A 24,429-nucleotide genomic window follows, 5' to 3' on the forward strand; every position below is an offset into this window, starting at 1 on the left:
ACAGGTGCTATTCTCTAGATGCTGAAATTGGCAGAACTTTAGCCTTTCTTAGTAACAGTAACCTTTTGTTACACTCACCAATCTCGTTGCTCTTCTATACTCGTTCCAGTAGCTCTACATCCTTCCTAAAATGAGGTCCGATCTGTATGCAGACTCAAGGTGTGGCCTGACCACTGGCTTATACAAGGGGACAATCATCTCCTTATCCGTGCTAGCAAAATTCCTGTATATCACTAACAAGACACCATGAGCCACTCTAGCAGCCTGTCTGCACTGCCCAGAAAATTTCATACTTGACTGCACAATAAACCCCTGGTCATTTTCATCCTCCAGTATCCTGAGTGTAGTACTGCACAGTTGGTACATTACCCTGGGGTTACTGCTACCATATGCAGTACTTTACATTTGTCAATGTTAAACTTCAGTTGCCACCTCTCAGGCCATCTGCTCAACCTTTCTAGATCCTGTTGCAGTAGCGTACTATCATTATTGTTATTACAACCCTGCCAACCTTCGTATCGTCTGCAAACTTAGACATTAACCCTGATATACCTTCATCAATATCACTGATAAATATACAAAACAACACCGAACCCTGGGGGACTCCACTAATACCATTTGTCCAAGAAGAGTAGTGTCCATTGATTACTACTCTCTGTCTTCTCCCATTCAGCCATCATTTTATCTATTGTAGCAACTTGCCCTTAATGCCATACTGCTCCAATTTGTACAGTAGTCTTCCATATGCAACAGTATCAAAAGCTTTCCTAAAATGCAAGGATATTATATCAAAATTATTTTTTGCACCCAGTTCTGTTGTGACCACACATCGTAGTATCCAACCAAATTTGTCCAACAAGACATCCCGTTAAGAAACCCAAGCTGTGTCTGAACTGTAACTGCAGTCTTGTCTAGATGATCCTGCATTGCTTTTTTAAAGGAACTATTTTCCCTGGAACAGAAGTTAAACTAACAGGTCTGTATTTACTCGTGTTACCCTTTGATCAAAAATTCACAAAGTATAACCTATACAAGTTATACCTTATGAATTAGGGAAACATTTGTACATCTCCAGTCCATGGAGCCCTCCCCTGAATCCAAGGAAGCTTTCATAATTATGGCCAAGGGTTTGCTTACTTCCTTTAATATAACTGGAGAGATTCCATCCACCCCAGTTGCCTTTCTTAGGTTCAACTTCAACAATTTCTTCTCAGTTATTACAAAATCATTTAATTCCCTGCCAGAGTTTGATAAGCTTCGTCCTTCACTTCCCTACTGACTTCCTCATGTGGGAAAGTAGATGCAAAATACTCATTCAGTTTGTCAGCTCTCTGAGTAAGCTCATCAACAGTAGAACCATTGATATCAAGTGGATCAATCACATTCATCCTCTTCCTCCTGGAGCTGATATAAGTAAAGAACACTTTACTGTTTTTCTTTGCATCCTTTGCCAAATATTTCTTGTAATCTGAGTATGGTTGCCTAACATCTTTTGTGACTAGATTACAGACTATCTTATATTTACCATAGGCACCTGTGTCTTCTGATAATTTATATGTATCCCATGTATTTTTCTTCTCTGGCATGAGTCTCATTAGTTCATCTGACATCCGTTTAAGCCTAAACTCAAGGTTTACACAGTATTTCTTGGTTAGTGCCAAGAATTATGCTTCCAAGATTAATTCCTTAAACGTTTCCCGTTTAGAATTTGCTGTTGATATCATCATCAGCTGGTCCCATTGTATAGAATTTAAAAAATCTCTGAGACCACTGTAGTCACCTTTATGAAAGCAAAAACCCTACCCTTCATCGCTGATGGCAGTTACATCTTGAAGTAAATCCCAAGTTTCAATTCAAAAGGACAAGTGATATGAAAAACAATCTATAGTCCAAAATATATGGATGTTTCCAGATGTGTTACAGCAGCATTTCTCTTTCCATGGTATGCTTTTGAGTCCTGCAACACCCTAATAGTGGTCGACCTGTCAACTCAATGGATTATTACAGTTACACTGCCTCAAAGACAGTCACTATCATTCCCCACTCTAGAGCATGGTGGTCCCCACATCTAAGCTCTAGCTTTCAACTAAAGCAGCAACTCTATAAACAATGGAAACAGTCATGCAAAATTAATGACAGGATAGGCTTTTCAAGAACAAGAGCCATTTTTAACAGCCAAAAATCCCAGGCCATCAAGAGCTATTTTGATCGTTTACTAACAATTGGTAAGATACCATACACGGAACAAACCACCAGTTTCCTAAAGCAACTCGACCCCCAGAGATGGACTGACTTCATAACCAGATTTGAAGACGTCACGGGATCCAGCAGTAACCCCGACCACATATGCAATCATGACAAACAGGGCTCTCTGCCATCTATCATCATATCTAAACACCAAATCTTGGCAGCCTTGAATTCAACCCTGTCCTCTACAGCTGGAGGTGCTGATGGAATACCGCAGTTCATGCTATGATGCCTGGGACCATATATTATCCAGCTCCTTGTTACCATCTTCAATGCAGTGCTGACCAGATGCATCTTCCCCCATTAATGGAATATCTGTCTCGTAAGACCACATCCGAAAATAAGAACACCATCATTGGAGAAACACTTCAGACCCATCTATAATTTCTCACGTGTCCTGAAACTACTAAAAAGGACCCTTCTTCCAACTCTAATAATGCACATACTTCCAGGTGCTCCACCACAAATTCATTGTTCATTACAAAACAGGTGCACCATTATCAAACTCCTTGCCACACACAGCATCTTTACAGCATTTGAGAGAAAAGAATAACTCCTCATAACCTACCTCAACATTGAAGCAGTTTTTGATGCCATTTCAAGTACCTGCCCTCCTACAACTGCTTGAAGATCACTACTCCACAGGCGGGGATGCATTGCATTTCCTGTCATCATTCCTTCTCAACCATACTATCATACTCAGTGGTGAGCTGTGAATATTTTAACAATGGGCTCGCAGTTTTTCAGACTTTCTACCCAGTAAATTTGATCAGTCACAGAAGTGACGTCATCCGTGGCTTCCACCAGAGGCGCTTCCCACGCTTGCACTGGCAGTAGTGTGATTAGAGCACGTGACGCATTTTTCGTGACCGGTATGATATCTCAAGTCAGGGGTAGATTTAGGGGGTGGACAGATCGCGGCTTATTAATCCCCTTAACCACACGTATAAGTGAATGTGTAAAAACTATCTAAAAAAAAAACTTAAAAATCTGGTTGTCATGCCTTGCCTTACAATGATAATTGAATACGACAGTGTCTGGAGTTCTAAATTTTTAGAATTTTCGAATAGTATGATGTCAAAATCATGCTTCCTGAAGTTACAACGGTATATTTGTCAACAATTTCTTTTTTTGTTTCGCATTTTCGTTACATTCTGTTGTTAGGTGCCTCTAACAGCTGCATATGTCGCTTCAACTACAAGATTGGTACATCAATCGGTGCTATTTTACAGAGATATTTAGATATATTACACTCACAGGTATACGGCGCCTCCATAGCCAGGTGGGCAGGAGCAGCAGTGCGTAGCACATGCTTCTTGATTAGACCGGGGTTCGAGCCTGTGAGCCACAAAATACAGAGGATGCGGAAAGGTCAGGGAATGACCGCATATCCCCGGAGCAATATGGCCTTAGTTGCTAATGCTCCTAAAAACCAAATAACAACAACAACTCGCAGGTATATTTAGTTATCATAATCCATTGTCTTCTAGAAATTATGAAAATTTGTGAATGATCAATAAAATATTTACAATAAAAAAGCTCTTTTATTTCATAATCGATATATACAAATCAAAATACTTAAAAGAAACGTGAAGGATATTTTGCATAAACCATCTATCGCGCGTACTTGCCTCACACACAACTTTTTTATTCATTTTTTTTTAACAAATAGGGAAACATAATGGATACATTTTTTTCATGATAAAATTCTAATATTGCAAATAAAAAATAACATGAAATATTTCCCATATCATAAATAACAAAAAAAAAAAAAAAACACAAGCACAAAACATTCCACAATATAAAAACATATATTACATAAAAAAACAAACTTTCTAGAAAAAGTACACAAAAAAATCACAGATTACATGAAAAAAAATTATTTCCCAAATATTCAAGAAAAATTTATTCTAAAAATTGGCAATTTACTTCTTTATTAATATTTGTTGTCGATCTGCTTTGCTCAATGGCTGAGCGATGATTACAGAGGAATGATTTGACATAACGATTCAGATCAAATTGAAGCAATGGTTTTCCATTTAGATGTATGGTTATCATAATCTGCAACGTGTTTAATTGTCACAATATTATTCATTACGCTGAAAGCTCACTGAGCTTCAGCACAGCTAATTGCAATGGTTTCAAAGATATTTCTGGCTTTCTTAATTGAAAAAGGAATTTCACGGATTTTAAAGATAAACTGTCTTTGACAAAATCTCTAAAATCATTAATTTTTATTTCATATTTTATCAGAAAACTTAAATTTCTTTTTCGGTTTTCACTGTCTTGCCACCGAGATGAAAGTTCTTTCACATTCCACGATTTCAGGTAGCATATGTTTAAAATTTTCTTTCAATGGTATCGTTATTTTCTTTATTTGATTTAAAATCATTCTGTTGCATTAATATCTTATCCTTTAAGGATAAAAGAATGCATTTAATAACTTGTCACGGGTAATTTTTTTTACTTTTGATTCCTTCAAATTCTTTCCACTTCAACATGCACTCAATTTTAGCTTCATAATTTCCTTCAGAATTTTTCAAATTAGCAATAGCATTGATAGTTCGAATTACTAATTAATTTATATGCTTTTACCATTGTGATTCTGTAAGGCTTCTGAATAGTAAGAGAGCTCCTGTAGGATGTCGATCATTAGTGCTAAATTTTTAAGAAATTCCAAATTTAAAAGTCGATTTAATAATCTGAAATATTTAACTTCTGATTCAAAATGTTTAAACAAAGTGTGATAATTCCTCCAATCTGAAATTGTTGTCCGCAAGCCACAACTGCCCATCGTGGCCTGAACACACAACTGATCGTTATAGTTTCCACATGTTCTTTAGCAATCATCCTTAATGTTTCCCTGAACAGTTTTTTATTGTTCGTATTGGAGTCGTTGGTCTTATGACGCGCTCCTGCTCCCAATTTTGGTTTCCCGGTGCTTGTGTCGCGCCGGGCTGGCTCGGCGCTGCGCTGTCCAGCGATGTCGACTGGCTGCACTTCCTTGGATTTTGTGTGTTTCTTAACTGATAGCATACCCCTCCTCCCCGGCTATCCTTCCTGTACGCATTGTGCTCTCCGAGTTCCAGTTCTGCGTTCCTTGTGTCTGTGTGACGCCACGTCTCTGGTATCCCAACGGTGTCTGCCTTTGATGTTTTGACCAGCGCCTCAGATTCATCGGGTTGATTTGCCGGGCTCCCGGCGTTGGTGTGCATGCAAGTGTATGTTCAACTGTTCCTGTTCTTGGCTGCCCTAGCACGGCCCATGTGTTTCCTTGTGCCGTAGTGGCTCACAGCAGTCTCTGAAGTCCCCTGCATTTTGTTTTCCAAGCTGCTGCTCATTCCGGTGGGGGCGGTGCGGGGGTCGCTTTCGCCTCTGCCAGTGGCTGCTGTTTACCTATTAGTCCGTGTGGCCCCCCAAGGCTGGCGGTTTTCCGAGCCACCTGGCACTGCCTTGATGGAATCAGCAAGTGTTTTTGCACCCTCTCTGTTGGAGTGTGTCTCATTCCTGTGGATGCGGTCTCTTCTGTTAACAATCTCCACAGGTCCGAATTGATCGACAAAACTCTCATCACGTACTCCCTCCTATTGTGTCTGGACGGAGTTGCAGACAGTTTTGGGTTCAGCCCTAATTCACGGCTTTTTTTTTTTTTTTTTTTTTTTTTTTTTTCCCAACATTGACCTGTACTTGTTAAGTAATTCCTCTGGTCTCCTGCTTTTAATATCATTAGTGCCAACTTTTACAACAATATCACCTTTTGTGCCCTTAAAAGATGATATCTGCTCTACGTCATCAACCTTTGACCCTGGGACACATACACTTGTGCTGTTCCACCTATCCTTTTTACACAATATGTTCTCTGTTTCCCTGAAAACAGGCACCGACAACTACTAGTTCCTGTGGGACCAGCGTATTCTGCCTTGGGGGTTGCCACTGTTTTGCATGATGTTCAAGTGCAAGCTCTGGTGTTGATGTGGGCAGCTGAGAGCTTGTTGGGCCCCTCAATTTAGATCCTTCGAGGGCATCCACTCTGTCTTTCAAGCTCTCATATAGGCCCATAACAACGCTGAGTTGTCTGATTTCCTCACACTCCTTACATCGTGCACACACAAGGACATTCCCTTTGTCAATATCATGTCCCATTCCTGATTGCTCCACAAACATCAAGGAAGCAGTGCATTTTAAAAGGCTGTGATTCAGAGGGCAACTCCCCCCCCAGTATTCCCCTGAGCCTCAGCACTCCCATTAGCTTGAGCCTTTTGCTTTGCTGCTGTGGTCTGAGTCATGATTTCGATTCAACTTCAGTACAAAATTATAACCCTAAACTTGTATCCCAATGCAGTGTGTGTGTATTTTTTTTTTCAGTATCGAGTATTATCTCTGAGTTTCGTTATATAACTTCCGTATCAAGTTATGTATTAATTAATAATGTTACGTTTGTAAAATCTAAGTGGTTATATGTATTTAGTTAAAAAAGTACTTTAATTGATAATGAAGTTTAACAAGATTAATAAATTTTACTGATTAATCGATAATACTGTATTCTACACTAAGCTAACACTATCTAGTACGGGATATGACGTATTGATGCTATCGAGGCAGTGTTAGGTGGGTCGGAAACCTGCTAGCTTGGGGGGAGACAAAGACCAATAGATTGACAGTAGCCACTGGCAGAGGTGAAAGAGATTCTTGCACTGCTTCTATAGAATGAGCAGAAGCCTGAAAAACAAGATGCATGGTATTTCAGAGACTGCTGGGAGCCATTGCGGTACAAGTAAACACATGGGTTGTGTTAGGGTAGCTAAGAATAGAAACAGGTGCAGGTATACTTGTGTGTACACCAATGCTAGGAGTTTAGTAAATAAATTTGATGAATTTGAGGTATTGCTCAAAACATCAAAGGCAGATATTGTTGGGATATCAGAGACGTGGTGTCACACAGATATAAGGGATGCAGAACTGCAATTTTGGGAGTACAACGTCTACAGAAAGGATAGACAGGATAGGAAGGGGGGAGGGGTTATGCTATTAGTTAAGAAACACATAAAAACCAAGGAAGTGAAGCCAGTCGACATCGCTGGACAGTGCAGTGTTGAGTCAGTTTGGTGTGACATAAGCATTGGGAGATCAAAATTGAGAGTAGGAGTGTGCTATAGGCCTAATGACTCTGATGAGTATAATAAGGAACTGTACAGGGAAATAGAGTGGGCCAGTAAATCAGAGAGTCTTATAATGGGAGATTTTAATTTCCCAGATATTGACTGGAATTTGGGGGCTGGTTACTCACGCACTAGCAGGGCTTTTGTGGATTTATTGGATGATTGTTTTCTACATCAGCATGTTCGGGAGGCAACTAGAGGGAGTAATACTCTTGATTTGATTATCAGCAGTGATTCTTCATGCATTAAGAATCTGCAGATAAATGAACCACTAGGTGGCAGTGATCACAGTGTGCTGAAGTGGGATTTACTCAAAGAGGTAATTACCATTAGGGGTAAAGGGAAGGGTTATTGCTTCCGTAAAGGCGACTACGATGGACTGAGACAGTATTTAAATTCTATACAGTGGGACCAACTGATGATGTTACCAACAGCAAATTCAAAATGGGAAGCATTCAAAGAACTTATCTTGGAAGCTACTAGGCTTTACATACCAACTAAGAAATATTGTTCAAGGTTTAGGCCAAAATGGATGTCAGATGAACTAATGAGGCATATGGCAGAGAAGAAAAAGCATGGGATACTTACAAATTAACACATGACACAGAAGCCTATGATAGATACAAGTTGATATGCAACCAATTTACAAAGGAGGTTAGGCAGGCGAAGGCAGATTACGAGAAATCCTTGGCAAGGGATGCAAAGAAAAACAGCAAAGAGTTCTTTACTTATGTAAACTCTAGAAGGAAGGGGATGAATCAGATTGGTCCACTTGATATTGATGGGTCAACTGTTGATGATCCTGCTCAGGTAGCTAACAAACTAAATGAATATTTTGCATCGACATTCACACATGAGGAGTTATACAGCAAGGGGAATGCCAGAGGTGTATTCAACTCTAGCAGTAAGCTACAAAATCTTGAAATAACTGGGAGTAAAGTGGAGGAGAAACTGTTGAAGATAAACACAAGAAAGGCACCCGGGGCGGATCGGATCTATCCAGTTATATTAAAGGAGGCAGCAAAGGAAGTAAGCAAACCCTTAGCCATAATTATGAGAGCTTCCTTGGACTCAGGGGAGGTACCCATAGACTGGAAATGTGCAAATGTGACCCCAATTCACAAAGGAGGATCAAAGGCTGACACAAGTAATTATAGACCTGTGAGCTTAACTTCTGTTCCAGGAAAATTAATGGAGGCACTGGTTAAAGAAGCACTGCAGGATCATTTAGACAAGACTTCAGCTATAGCTCAGACACAGCATGGTTTTGTTAAGGGGAAGTCTTGCCTGACCAACTTGATTGGATACTATGATGCAGTCACAAAAGAACTGGATGCAGGGAATAACTTTGATATTATATACTTGGATCTTAGAAAGGCTTTTGATACTGTTGCACATGGAAGACTGCTACACAAATTGGAGCAGTGTGACATTGGAGGCAAATTGCTGCTATGGATAAAGGGGTGGTTGAGGGGGAGAAGACAGAGAGTGGTAATCAATGGACACTGCTCATCGTGGACTAATGTTATTAGTGGAGTCCCTCAGGGCTCAGTGTTGGGTCCATTATTGTTTTCTGTATTTATAAATGATATTGATGATGGTATATCAAGCTTAATGTCCAAGTTTGCAGACGATACAAAGGTTGGCAGGGTTGTCAAGGACACTACTGACACTATGCTGCTGCAACAGGATCTGGAAAGGTTGAGCAGATGGGGTGAGAGGTGGCAAATGAAGTTTAACATTGACAAATGTAAAGTACTACACATGGGAAACAGCAACCCCAGAGCAACGTATCAACTCTGTGGTACTACACTGACAGTGGTAGAGAATGAAAGGGACTTGGGGGTGGTTGTGCAGGCAGATATGAAGTTCTCTGAGCAGTGCAGGCGGGCTGCAAGAGTAGCTCATGGAGTATTGTCAATGATATACAGGAATTTTTCCAGCAGGGATAAGGAGGTGATTATTCCATTGTATAAGGCAATGGTCAGGCCACACCTAGAGTACTGTATACAGGTCTGGAGGCCTCATTTTAAGAAGGATGTAGAGCTGCTGGAACGAGTACAGAGAAGGGCAACAAGATTAGTGAATGGAACAAAGGGGTGCTCTTATGAAGAAAGGCTTAAGTTTTGCAAATTACAGTGTCTGGAGACTAGGCACCAGCGAGGTGATCTGATAGAGGTGTATAAAGCCTTGAATGGTTTAAGCATGCTCAATGCTGATGGGATTCTTCCTCTAGCTCAGAAAAATCACCTGAGAGGGCATAAATTCAAATTGAGGAAAGACAGATGTAGGATAGACGTGCGGAAATTTGCCTTTAGCCAGCGGGTGGTTGGTTGGTGGAACAGACTTCCATCCCTTGTGGTGGAGGTTGATAGCCTAAATAAGTTTAAGGCTCAGCTGGACAGGTATTTTGAACGAACAGAGGGGTGAAGTGGAAGTGGGTTTTTTTTTTTTGTTTTTTTTTGTTTTTTTGGCTGATGCTGCATAAGCTTGCTTTCTTGCATCAAATGCCTCTACTAATGCTAATGCTAATGCTAATTCGCGCCACTTTTTGGAGATGGTAATAGTTTATTTTTTTTTAATTATTGCCTGTATGCCATTATATTTTAGAACATTTTCTACATATGAAAAGCTCAACAAAGTTTCAAACATCTGCCAACATTTCATCTTCGTAAAGTTATTTATCTTAGTTGCCTCAATCCCCTCTCCTCTACGTTGCTACTGTCGCTAGTTCTTTGAATATTGTGCAAAATGTCAGAATCACACAAATATTCAGCTACTGTGACCAAGTAAACAGAGACGTGAGAAATTTACTGGAAGGCATGGATCACTCACTTCCCTGACAAACATATGCCCATTTGTCAGAGTAAAGGGGAACCACAACACAGGTTGACCAGAGGCTATCATCTGTGTCGGTAATCTTCTTAATCCTGTGACTGGCTATGGAAAGCAGATTGACGAGTGCAACTTCTTGGTATGTGACTGCATAGGTTTTATGGAAACCACTAACGTTGTGAAATGGTAATCCACTTCACCCTTAATTCGTGCTTTCTAATTGCCTAAATTGCCGAAAGGCCAGAGGCGAGAACAATGCATACAAAGTTTCTCTCCCAATCCGTTCATTACTTGGAAATTTTCTTTGTTCAACGGAAACTATTTTAAATGTAATTACCAAGGGGAATCAAAAAAATTCGCTATAAAGAATTTGTTGAACAGAGGTCTGACTGTAATTAAATCAAAAATGAAGCAATTTTAAAATACATAACTGATCGATTGCGCCATTAAAATGCTGGGAATGGGGTCCCGCACACCCCACTGTAGTTTCGGCTCTGGATACTCAATAATTGCATTCAGGATTTCATTTGTAAAATAAATTATTGTCTCAACAATGGGCTCGCAAATTTAAAAAAAAAAAGTAATAATGGCTCTTGCGAGCCCACTACAGCTCACCATGATCATACTCCATTATTCAAAAAAAAAACTACACCAAGCAAATATCTACAGGAGTACCACAAGGGGGAGTCTTCTCTGGCCTCCTATTTACTGCCATTACCTCCTTTTATAAGCCAGAGACCAGATGTATTGTCTTATATGGATGATCTTAAAATACTGACCACCATCCAAGTGTTGTTGTTGTTATTTCGTTTTTAGGAGCATTAGCAACTAAGACCATATTGCTCCGGGATATGCGGTGGTCATTCCCTGACCTCTCCGCATCCTCCGTATTTGGTGGTGACGGGCTTGAACCCCCATCTAATCAAGAAGCGTGTGTAACGCATTGTTGCTCCTTCCCACCTGGCTACGGAGGTGCCGCCATCCAAGTGAAAAGCCTTCTTTCTTCACATGCAAAGACAGCATATCCTTCATCAACACTTGGAGATCCTGTGAATCAACTAATGAGCATAACAGAAAATGAGCCTGTTACTGCTCATGCTGCTCTCTCTCATGAACTGTAAGGACAATAGACACTACTGTAAATCGTGTCTATCAGTTGTCATTTGGTTTATTTAACATTTGATAAATTATTGTTTTCTTAATCATAAGAAAGATGGAAGTGAAACTACACTGGTGCTCCCAGTGAGGAATACTCTTATGTACTCTTAAACAATATGGCCTCAACATTAACCCAGCAAAGTCAAACTGCATGCTGTACTCCCTGAAGAAAGAAACAATAACTATCTCACCCAACATCAGTGGAGTTTCCATCCCGGCTGTTCCATATCATTTGGATTTGGGGGTTTGTCTTTGACACAAAACTGAGATTCAACCAGCACAATGACAAACTCATCAGTCTTGCAGCATACCTGAAATGGAGAGTGAAACAACACCTGCATTATGACTCACACAGGATCACAGCAACAAAATATGTCAGTACCATTATATACTCCCCACTAATTTATGCAGCTGAAATCTTGGCATCAGTAACACCTACTATCAGAAAACCTATCTAGGCAGCGGAATATTGGCTCCTCAATTGGGTAACCTACAAGCACAGGTTACCACCGCATGTTCACACAAATGAAATGGCCTAGACTCTGGGAATCCCCAGGCTGTCCTCTCTCATTGATGAAAAAAAGACTGGTAATCATTAGTAAAGATGTTAAGAAGTCTCATCACATCTCCATTCTGTGATCTCTGTGGCTGGAAGTTTCCACCTGTCCAGCTCAGAGCCACGCTGACTATCTGACCTCTTCATTCATGCCGCCACCTATCAGATCATTTCTTACCATACCAGATGCTCGGACAAATCCATGCCAACTTTCAGAAATTTGCTGTCAACCGATGATATAGATATAGGATACTTGGCTCCACACACCCCATAGACCGTGAACTGTCAGCTGCATCTGCCAATCACCAAACTCCTTAACTAAAACAGGGAATGATAACCTCAGGAGATGTGGTACCATCATCTCTTGACAAACTGTTACAACCGATCGCAACTGTCTAGATGGAAGTGAAACTACACTGGTGCTCCCAGTAAGGAATACTCTTATGTACATTCAAACAGTGTGTCCAAGGAAAAGCCTTCTTTCTTCACATGCAAAGACAGCATATCCTTCATCAACACTTGGAGATCCTGTGAATCAACTAATGAGCATAACGGAAAATGAGCCTGTTACTGCTCATGCTGCTCTCTCCCATGAACTGTAAGGACAATAGACACTACTGTAAATCGCGTGTATCAGTTGTCATTTGGTTTATTTAACATTTGATAAATTATTGTTTTCTTAATCATAATAAATGCACACTAAATGTCAAAATATGATTTTCCACAGTTCACATATTAAATTTATTTTATTTAAGCTAAAATCTAACTCTGGTTTAACTACTTTTACAATTAATTGTCTATTTTCAGTTCCATTTACACTTTTTTTTTACATTTAATTTTATTAAGTTACATTTAATTGAGTCCAGTGTGTTATGGAATTCATACACAATTACTAATCAATACAATTTCTAATTTTTGTTACCTCTAAGAGCTGTACATAGAACTGGTGGGGATTTGACATTTTCATGGCGTTGATGTCTATAAACTGAAATGCTGGAAGACTGCCATTTTCTCTGGCTTTTTTAAGATACCGAACTACTTCAAGAACAGTTGCAGTCTTTCCTGATCCAGGCATTCCTGATATGTACATGCAACTATAAAATTCTATCATTAATAACTTTAAATGAAATACAAAAAAGTTGAAATGTAAAGTTGAAGCACACATGACATTATAAAAAAATTCTTACACTGGTATAAAATTAATATTAAATCATAAAATAAAAGGGATAAAGACAAACATTTAAAAGACATACACTGATTATTCAAAAAGTAATATATATATAAAATTAAGGTAAGAATATAGTTGCTATGGCACCATGCAATCATTTCTTATGAGCCAAATAATTTTATATACCAGTAATTTTATTATAGAAAAAATAATTTCCAATATGACGGAGAGAATGTGCAAAGGATATTTAATGGTGCATAAGCTGGATAAATATAATGTGCCAAAAGAAGAAAATAATACAGTACATATATATTGTCCTCTGAATCACAGTCTTTTGAAATGCACTGCTTATTTGATGTTTGTGGATAAATCAGGAACGGGACATGATATTGCCAAGGGAAATGTCTTTGTGTGTGCCCAGACATAATAGGAGGGAATATATGATGAGAGCTTTGTCAACCAATTTGGCCCTGGAGAGACTGTGCAAGGCTCAAGGGGTAGAATTTTTCTCAGCATGGTCTGTACTTCTTAACAGGAGAGACTGCTTCTACAGGGATGGGATACACTTAAATAGAAAGGGTGCAAGAATATTTGCTGATGCTATCAAGGCAGTGTTAGGTGGATCAGAAAACTGCTAGCTTGGGGGGATACACGGGCTAATAGATTAACAGTGGCTGCTGGCAGAGGAGAAAATGATTCTTGCACTGTTTCTATTGGAATAAGCATCAGCCTGGAAAACAAGGTGCAGGGGATTCCAGAGACTGCTGGGAGTCATTGCAGAACAAGTAAATACATGGGCTGTGTTAGGGTACCTAAGAATATGAACAGGTGCGTGTATACTTGCATGTACACCAATGCTAGGAGTTTGGTAAATAAATTGATGAATTTGAGGTGTTGGTCAAAACATCAAACGCAGATATTGTTGGGATAACAGAGACGTGATGTCACACAGATATAAGGAATGCAGAACTGGAATTTGGGGAGTACAATGTGTATAGGAAGGATAGACAGAATAGAAAGGGAGGAGGGATTATGCTATTTGCTAAGAAACAGCATAAAATCCAAGGAAGGACAGCCAGTCGCCATGGGTGGACAGTGCAGTTTGGTGTGACATAAGCACTGGGAAAGCAAAATTGAGAGTAGGAGTGTATTAGAGGCCTAATGACTCTGATGAGTAAAATAAACAATGTTTAGAGAAATAGAGTGAGCCAGTAAATCAGAGTCTTATAATAGGGAATTTAAATTTCCCAGATATTGACTGGAACTTGTGGGTTGGACACTGACACACTAGCAAGGCTTTTGTGGATTTATTGGATGATTGTTTTCTACAGCAGCATGTTTGGGAAGCAACTAGGGGGAATAATACTTTTGATGTGATTATCAGTAGTGATTCTTCATGCATTAAGAATCTGCAGTTAAAGGAACCACTAGGTGGTAGTGGTCACTGTGTGCTGAAGTGGGATTTACTCAAAGCGGTAACTATCATCAGGGGTAAAGGGAAAGGATTTTGCTTTCATAAAGGCGACTACGATGGTCTGAGACAGTATTTAAATTCTATACAGTGGGACCTACTGATGATGTTACCAACAGAAAATTCAAAATGGGAAGCATTGAGAGGATTAATTTTGAAAGCAACTAGACTTTTCATACCAATTAAGAAATACTGTTCAAGATTAGGCCTAAATAGATGTCAGATGAACTAATTAGACATGTGGCAGTGAAGAAAAATGCGTGGGATAAATATAAATTAACAGGTGAAACGGAAGCCTATGAAAGACATAAGCTGGTCAGTAACCAAGTCACAAAAGGAGGTTGGGCAGATTACGAGAAATCTTTAGCAAAGGATGCAAAGAGTTCTTTACTTATGTAAACCCTAGAAGGAAGGGAATGACTCAGATTGGCTCACTTGATATTGATGGTTCAATTGTTGATGATCCTGCTCAGATAGCTAACAAACTAAATTAATATTTTGCATCTACATTCACACATGAGGGGTTATTCATGGAGGGGAATGCCAAGTGTATTAAATTCTGGCATTAAGCTAAATAACTGAGAGTAAAGTAGAGGAGCCATTGTTGAAGTTAAACATAAGAACTTGGGGTGGATGGAATCTATCCAGTTATATTAGAGGAGGCAGCAAAGGAAATAAGCAAACCCTTAACTATAATTATAAGAGCTCCGTTGCACTCAGGGGAGGTACCCATGGACTTGAAATGTGCAAATGTGACCCCAATCCACAAATGAGGATCAAAGGGCAACAGGTAATTACAGACCTGTTAGTTTAACTTCTGTTCCAGGGAACTTAAAGGAGACACTGTTAAAGAAGCATTGCAGGAACATCTAGACATGTTATAGCTCTTCGGTTATAGCTTGGACACAGCAGGTTTGTTAAGGGAAGTCTTGTCTGAACAATCTGATTGGATACTATGATATGGTCAGAAAGGAACTGGATGCAAAGAATAATTTTTATATCATATATTTGGATCTTAGAAATGCTTTTGATACTGTTGCACATGGAAGAGTGTTGCACAAATTGGAGTACTGTGCCATTGGAGTCAAATTGTTGCTAGGGATAACGGGATGGTTGAGTGGGAGAAGACAGTGTGGTAATGAATGGACACTGCCCTTCGTGGACTAATGTTATTAGTAGAGTCCTCCACGGTTCCGTATTGGGTCCATTGTTTTCTGTACTTATTAATGATATTTATGATGTTACATCAGGCTTAATGTCCAAGTTTACAGATGATACTAAGGTTGGCAGGGTTGTTAATGACACTAATGACAATATGCTGCTGCAACAGGATCTAGAAAAGTTGAGCAGGTGGGCTGAGAGGCGGCAATTGAAGTTTAATTGACAAATGTAAAGTACTCCATATGAGGTGAAGTAACCCCAAAGTTATGTATCAACTGTGTGGTACTACACTGACATTGGTAGAGAATGAAAAGAACCTCAGGCTAATTGTGCAGTGGGATATGAAGTTTTCTTGGCAGAGCAGTTCAAGGGGGCTTTGTCAATGATACAGAAGAATTTTGCTAGCCGGGATAAAGAGATGATTATCCTGTTGTATAAGGCAATGGACAAGCCATACATTGAGTACTGTATACAGGTCTGGAGGCCTCATTTTATGAAGGATGTAGAGTTGTTGGAACGAGTACAGAGAAGGGCATCAAGATTAGTCAAGGGAACAAAGGGTTGCTCTTACGAAGAAAGGCTTAAGTTTTGGAAATTACAGTGTCTGGAGACTAGGCACCTGCGACGTGATCTGATTGAGGTGTATAAAGCCTTGAATGGTTTGAGCATGCTCAATTCTGATGGGATTCTTCCTGTTCCTCAGAATAATCACCTGAAAGGACATAAATTCAAATTGAGGTGAGATAGTTGTAGGATAAATGTGCAGAAGTTTACCTTTAGCCAGCTGGTGGTTGATTGCTGGAAAAAACTTTGGAGCGATTGGATGGGTGTGTACTGAAAGGGAAAAAAAAAAAAAAATTTTTTTTTTGGCTGATGCTAATTAAGCATCAGCCAAAATTTGGTCCTTGAGGTTGTCACAGACATTCTCTCAGATATGACAGACAAGCTGTACTTGCTACTGGGAGTCTAAAACGCTGATAGAACTGATATTCGGGTGACAATCAAGTCAAGTGGACCGAATTTCGGCGAAATCCGGACGGTCTGTGACAGCTAAATCCTCTGCTTGCACTTTCACGATGGTGGGACTGTTAGTAATCATGGGTATAACCTCCATGCACAAGTACATGGTGGGTGACCACTCAGGTGTGAATCAACGTAAGCAGGGGTCGAGGTGTGGCGCCCACACCACATGGAGGAACGCCGCCCCTCTATGTTACCAGGCAGTACTAGGTGGTAGATGTCTCTCATCAACCGGTGAAATACCACCACTTTGCTTATTGTAGGCTTGAAGTGGTGGAACCCATGTTTAGTCTCTAGAGCTAAGTTCCGGTCAACCCTTCCCTATCTCTTCCATCATGCAGTATGATTGATGACTTTTGAGGTTATGACGAACATTGTGGTGAGATCCAATATTCCTTACATTTCGAGGGTACAGCTCTAAAACGGTGTTCGCATGCCAGATGATAGTTAGTACAACAGACCGAACCTATTGGTAACTCTCTAGGAGGCTTCCAGATCAGCTAGTGTATAATCTTGCTACCTCTACTCTGCCAGATAGTGACTGGAGGGAGTCCGAGTAGTGTGTATGCGGGGAGCATTGCCGAGGCCACGTTATGTCAAGGATCTGGATATATTCTTACCATGTGTACGCCATATCCAGAAATTTCATTACTTCATACAGCATGTCCCATCCACTTTTTCTTACTACTGAATACACCATGAATTGTCAAAGTAATAGAGCAAGCTTATCTGCAAAAAGACCTAAACCTCCCAAGCACTTCCTAATTCATTTCACAAATATACGTGGTCTCAATTCTAATCTCAACGATGTCCATTTTCACTTGCAGTCTGCCAAACCCCATGTACTTTTTCTGACAGAATCTCAGTTATCGGTTGATTCAACTACTGCTCATCTCAGATGCCCAAATATTCGCTGTATGATTCCTTTTGCCTCAAAGGTGGTACTTGTGCATATGTCCGTTCTGATATTCCCTGTCAGAGACTTGGCAATTTGGAATCTCCTCTCTTTGATCTTCACTGGCTTAAAATCTCTCTACCTCATTGTGTCAAATTCATCTGTTGTCTCTACCATTCTCCCAACTCCACTAACCACCTGGAGCTCTTTGACTTCTTCTCTTTGCAATTTGACTTTCTTCAGTCCAACTTTCCTAACAGTGAGGTAATTTTCCTTGGTGATTTTAATGTTCACAACTCCAGCTGGCTTCCGTTTTCTAGTCACACCGACCCAGCAGGTCGAGATGCTGAGGCTTTAGCAATCACTAATGACCTAGCACAGATTGTTCATTTATCTACAAGAATACCGGACATTCCTAATCATACAGCCAATACGCTTGATCTTTTTCTCACAAACAACCCTTCTAAGTACACGGTCGAAGTGAGAGATCCATTAGGCACTTCAGATTACAACTTGGTGATTGTCTCTTCTCCAATGGAACCTTTATCTCATGGCTATTCCCAACCTCATGTTGTTTGGCATTACAAGAATGCAAAATGGGATGACCTGCAAGAATGTTTCTGTCTGATGACCTGGATTACTGTTTCAAAACTTCTGATGTCAACGTTTGCTCAGATCGTGTCAGTGAAATTATTCTTACAGAAATGAAATCCCTTATCCCGCACTCCACTTTAAAATCTCGTCCTTTATCTAAACCCTGGTTTTTCAATAAATGTCCTAAGTCTGTTCAAGAGAAGAATGTTGCATATCGTAATTGGCTTCTTTCTAATTCTACAGTTTCATTTTCTGCCTACACCAAAGCTCGCAACAATTGTAAAGCAGTTATTAATGAGTCCAAACTAGAGTTTGAACAGGCTAAGAGTAGAAACCTTGCTTCTTGTCCTAATGGTAGCCGAGCAATCTGGTCTCTTACTAAAGCTATTGGCCGCAACTTTTGCCCATCTCTGCTCCCACCTCTGTCCAAGCCAGATGGTTCTGTTATCACTTCAGCCAAGGATAAAGCTGACCTGCTAGCATAACATTTTTCTTCCAACTCATGAATTAATGATCTTGGTAAAACACCTCCCACCATTCCAAACATGCTCCATTCAATGCCTCCTGTGGTCTTCCGTCAAAAGGATGTCAGAAGGATTTTGATGAATCTTGATGCTAAGAAAGCTCTAGGTCCCGATGGCATTTCTCCACTTCTTCTCAAAACCCGTGCTCCTGAAATTAATCCTATTCTTTGCCGCCTTTTTTCACTTTCTTATTCCAAAGGTGTTTTTCCTTCTGCTTGGAAATTTGCTCATATCCAGGCAGTTGCTAAAAAAGGTGACAAATCCCTCCCATCCAATTATCGTCCTATTGCAATTACTTCTACTCTTTCTAAAGTAATGGAGAAATCAATTAACCGCCAACTCTTAAACTACCTAGAAACCTTCCCTCTGATCAACGATCGCCAGTATGGATTCCGTCAGTGTCGATCCACTGGTGATATTCTGGCTTATGTTACCCATTTATGGACTAATTCAAAGGAAAGGTTAGGTGAAACACAAGTAATTGCTCTCGACATCTCAAAGGCTTTCGATCGTGTTTGGCATAAAGGTCTTCTAAACAAGCTTCCATCTTATGGTTTGCCATTTTTTAGTAATTGGTTATCCAGTTTTCTCTCTGATCGCTCACTGAGGGTGATGGAAGATGGCTCTTTGTCTTCTAACTTCTCCACTAATGCCAGTGTCCCCTGAGGTTCAGTTCTTTCCCCCACTCTTTACCTTTTGTATATCATTGACCTTCTTCCATTGACTGGAAATCCTATCCATAGTTTTGCCGATGATAGCACGTTGCATTCCACTTTCCATTTTTAGAAACCTTGTCCTGCTCAATCAGCTTCAACTTCTCGGAAATCTGCTACCAATTCCTTAAATGCCGATCTTCAGGTAATTCTCCAGTGGGGCAAAGACAACTTAGTTGATTTCAACCCTTCTAAAACTCAGTCTTGTCTTATTTCTTGCAAAAAGGATTCTTCTGCTCCTATGCTTATCTTTAGTGACACTCCAATTTCTAGGCAAAATGATATATCTCTTTTGGGGATTACCCTGACTTGTAATCTCTCTTGGCACAAGCACATTACAAATATTGCTTCCTCTGCATCGAAAAAACTTGGTTTTCTCTTTCGCTCTTGACGTTATTTTTCTTCCAAACAGCTGCTCACTCTGTATAAATCGCAAATCTGCCCTGCCATGGAATATTGTTCCCACATCTGGGGTGGTGCCCCCAGGCTTCTTGATTCCATTGAGAAGAGGGCAGTTAGGTTAATTATCGATTCATCTCTAACAGAGTCTCTCCACTCGCTTTCTCATAGATGTACTGTTTCTGCTCCATGCCTCTTCTACAGATATTTCCATGGGCACTGTTCTTATGAATTGGCTTCTATAATTCCCACTCTCTCTTTCAAAACAGTTCGAACACGTGCCGCACCAGCCAACATCCATTTACTGTCCAACTTCAAATTCACAGAACCAACTTTTCATCTTCCTCATTTATTCATTCAACTGCCGTTTTCTGGAACAACCTTCCTTCATACGTATTTCCTGAAAATTACAATCTACAGAAGTTCAAGTCCAATGTCAACAAATATCTTCTTTCCTCTTCTCAACCTCCAACCCAAGCACGGTACTAAGTACTATAGGTTCTAATACCTCTCATGTTTGGGGTTCACATAAAAAAAAATATATATAAATAAAAAAAAAAAAAGCTTCCTTTCATGCATCGTGTGCCTTTCCTAATGCTATATCCAGTAATTAGAATTTTAATGACAAAGAATTAAGCTTCCAGGGCAAATGGTCCCCTTTCTCAGCAAACTTTACAGATTATAACAGAATATGGACATTAGAGATAAAAATTTAATAGATACAAGAGCTGTGCAAATTGCCAAATTTGCATAGCTCTTGTATCTGTTGCGTAAATTGGAAAGAGACTGAACTTTCATCTACTAGATTGGCATTAATTTTTGGCACACGGACTTGTGTGGGTTTGTTGTCAGCGTTTATTAAGCTTCAAGACTGTTGATTCCAAGATTGGATGTAGCATCATGCCTTTGCAGTGATTCAAGGCCATGGTGGATCGACGAGAAATGTTCCACGATTGTGAAGTGGTCAGTGGTGTCACCAAGGCGAATTGATCTGGCACGTTCTGCAAGGTGGTCTTGAAGGCGACTCGAGCTCTCCCCTATATAGCAATTGCCACAATCTTTGCAAGTTACACAGTATACCACTCCGCTATGCAAAATAGGAGTGACTGGAGTTTTCACGTTGAAAACCTGAGAAAGTAAGCTCCTACCGGGTAATTGTACTCATTTTATGCAGTATTCCTGGAGCATTTTCGAGATCTGGTCCGATATGCCCAGATAATAGGCAATATAGGCCATATGCATATTGTCATGTGGGAATGACGGCCTCGGGTGGGTCATAGGCTCTTGCGCTTGTAGCAAGCACTTGTCTAATATATGGGTTGGGTAACCAGAATTGACCAGGTCAGTTTTTACTCTGGAAATCTCGGTGCATCTGGTTTCCCCTGAGCTGGAATGGCTCCAAGTTCGCGAGAATAGAGTGCATGCAGTGCTGTTGAGATGACAAGGAGCATGCCCAGATCTGTAGTTGGTAAACGGGCTGCACCACATTGGCTTACAGTATACTGAGGTTTCCGGGCATGGGCCCATTCGCTTTACTAAAACATCTAAGAATGGAAGGGATCCATCCACTTCTGATTCTACAGTGAACTGGATGAATAGTGGTAAAGAACTGAGGTACTCTGGTAGTGTTACCTGTGAACCACATGGGATGACAGTGAAGATGTCACCGACGTATCTGAACAACACTGTAATAGGTAGAGGCGGGCTCAGGAATATTTGTTCCTCTAATTCCTCCATAGCGATGTTGGCTATGATGGAGATGACAGGGACACCCAAGGCTGTACCATGTACCTGTACAGGTAGGGAATATAGACGGAAATAGGTACATGGTACAGCCATGTGTGCCCCTGTCAAGTACATGGTACACCACTCATAGCAGTACCATGTACCTAATTCAAAAACCTTGAATCGCTGCAAGGGCACAAGGCTACATCCTACTATCTTGGAATCAGTCTTGAAGCTTGATAAACGCTGGTAGCAAACCCATGAAAGTCCATGTACCAACAATGAATGGAAATCTAGTAGATGAATGTTCAATCTCGCTGCCATGCACGCATCAGAGCATGCACAGCTTTTGTATCTATTATAATTTTATCTCTAATGTCCATATTCTGTTCTAATATGTATGCGTTTGCTGAAGAAGGGATCCATTTTCCTGAAAGCTTCATTCTTTGTCATTAAAATTCTAATTACTGGACGGATATATACTGTATTATTTTCTTCTTTAAGTCATGGAATTCAGTACCACAGGCCCATTTGCATTTATAGTGTACCTAGTAATGGAAATTGTGCTAGAAAATAACCATGAAGTAATCAATTTCTATAATCAAAATGAAGTGTTGAAATATAATCATTACAGAAATCAGCTCAGATTTGATGAAATCCACCAAACTGTTTCAGAAAACAGAAAAAGTTGATAATATTTACTTCATTACCAATAATGTGCTGTCGTTTTGCTGGTTCTCAAGGATAAGCCAGGGACCAAAGGACTGAAGTCCTGTTCTGTTGATAGTGAGGGCAGTCAATAAGAATATGTTTAACTGATAGATGTGCTAAACAGTGTGGACAATGAGGAGGGTCACTGTCTGAGAGATTGGTTGTTTGGTTAAAGGTGTTTAATGGTACATTGGCAGTTAAGGACATAATGTTTCCAGTGAAAATAAAGAAAAAACATCAAATAAAAAAATATATTTGGAAGCTTCTAAACAGATTACCACATCAAAAGAATTAATTATATATTAAAATTAAAATATAATAAATTAAAATACTGATATATCGTTAGCATAAGTCTGCTGATGAGGCTAGTGGGACAAGACGTGTTCAAAGCCGCTAAGTGGATTTTCTTATTTATCGATTTGAAATTATTGTTTTTCTAAAACTTTTGATTTAAATTTAGTAGTACAGCATTATTTTGTGATTTTCTAATAATCTGGTGTATTTCTTCTTTACTCGGCCTTGTAAATTGCATAAACGTATCGGTAAGGGTATCATATCCACGTGTTACAAGTTGCAGCTCCGCTGAACGAGAAGTTTTTTAGCCATATTTAGCCGCTTTATTGACCAATTGATACATCAAATTATTTTCTATAAGAAGCTTATAGATCTAGTCAGGATCGTTACTTTATTCTGAATTGAGACAGCGAGATTTGGAAGTAAATTAATACTTAAGTGTCCGTAGATTTACCGTTCGTAACTTGAACCACTGTTATACGATACAACGTTACATCCCGAACTAGATAGCGTTGGTATAGTATATACAGTATAGTATATAATATAATACTGTCAATTAATCAGCAAAATCTACTAATTTTGTTAAACTTCGTTGTCAATTAAATTGTACTTTTAACTAAATACATACAACGACTTAGATTACAAACGAAACATAATTAATTAATACATAACTTGATACAGAAGTTATATAAACAGAACTCATAGATAATATTTGATACTGAAAAATATATAAAGTGTTATAACTGTGTAGGGATACAAGTTTAGGGTTATAATTTTGTACTGAAATCGAAATTTTATTGAAATTAAATCCAAATCATGACTCAGACCACAGCAGCAAAGCAAAAGGCTCAAGCTAATGGAAGTGCTGTGGCTCAGAGGAGAACTGAGGGGACCAGTTGCCCTCTGAATCACAGCCTTTTAAAATGCACTGCTTGCATGATGTTTGTGGAGCAATCGGGAATGGGACATGATATTGCCATTGGGGATGTCTTTGTGTGTGCGCGATGCAAGGAGTGTAAGGAAATCAAGCGACAACTCAGTGTTGTTATGGGCCTATATGAGAGCTTGAAGGACAGGGTGGATGCCCTCGAAGGATCTAAAGTGAGGGGCCCATAAAGCTCTCAGCTGCCCACATCAACGCCAGAGCTTGCACTTGGTCATCATGCAACACAGCGGCAACCCCCAAGGCAGAATGCGCTGGTCCCACAGGAATTAGTAGGTGTTGGTGACTCTACTGTCAGGGAAACAGGGAACATACTTTGTAAAAAGGATAGGTGGAACAGGACCAGGGTATGTCTGCCAGGGGCAAAGGATGATGATGTTGTAGAGCAGATATCATGTTTTAAGGTCACAAAAGGTGATATAGTTGTACACATTGGAAATAATGATATTAAGAGTAGGAGACCGGCAGAATTACTTAACAAGTACAGGTCACTGTTGAAAAAAAGCCGTGAATTGGGGTTGAATTTGAAAGTGTCTGCAAGTCTGCCTAGATACTACAGGAGGGAGTATATGATGAGAGCCTTGTCGAACAATTCGGCCCTGGAAAGATTGTGCAAGGCTCAAGGGGTAGAATTTTTTTCAGTCTGGTTTGTACTTGTTAACAGAAGGGACTGCTTCTACGGGGATGGGATACACTTAAATAGAAAGGGTGCAAGAATATTTGCTGGTCAGAAAATTGCTAGCTTGGGGGGATACAAGGACTAATAGATTAACAGTAGCCACTGGCAGAGGTGAAAGTGATTCTTGCACTGCTTCTATTGGAATCAGCAGCAGCTTGGAAAACAAGATGCAGGATA

The 24,429-nt window shown here is 39.9% G+C and overlaps 1 protein-coding gene across 1 annotated transcript in view; it reads right to left on the bottom strand.

Moving 5' to 3' along the window:
- Positions 1–24,429, bottom strand: part of Orc1 (origin recognition complex subunit 1) — a 699,813-nt gene that overhangs the window by 292,493 nt on the left and 382,891 nt on the right. Inside the window, exon 9 of the mRNA XM_090372377.1 lies at positions 12,878–13,049. Within this exon, the coding sequence (XP_090228503.1) occupies positions 12,878–13,049 (172 nt within the window). The remainder of the gene's footprint in view (positions 1–12,877; positions 13,050–24,429) is intronic.

This window comes from Mastigoproctus giganteus, chromosome 4 (assembly GCF_048544385.1).
Source record: "Mastigoproctus giganteus isolate SK-2022 chromosome 4, ASM4854438v1, whole genome shotgun sequence".
Taxonomy (NCBI): domain Eukaryota; kingdom Metazoa; phylum Arthropoda; class Arachnida; order Uropygi; family Thelyphonidae; genus Mastigoproctus; species Mastigoproctus giganteus.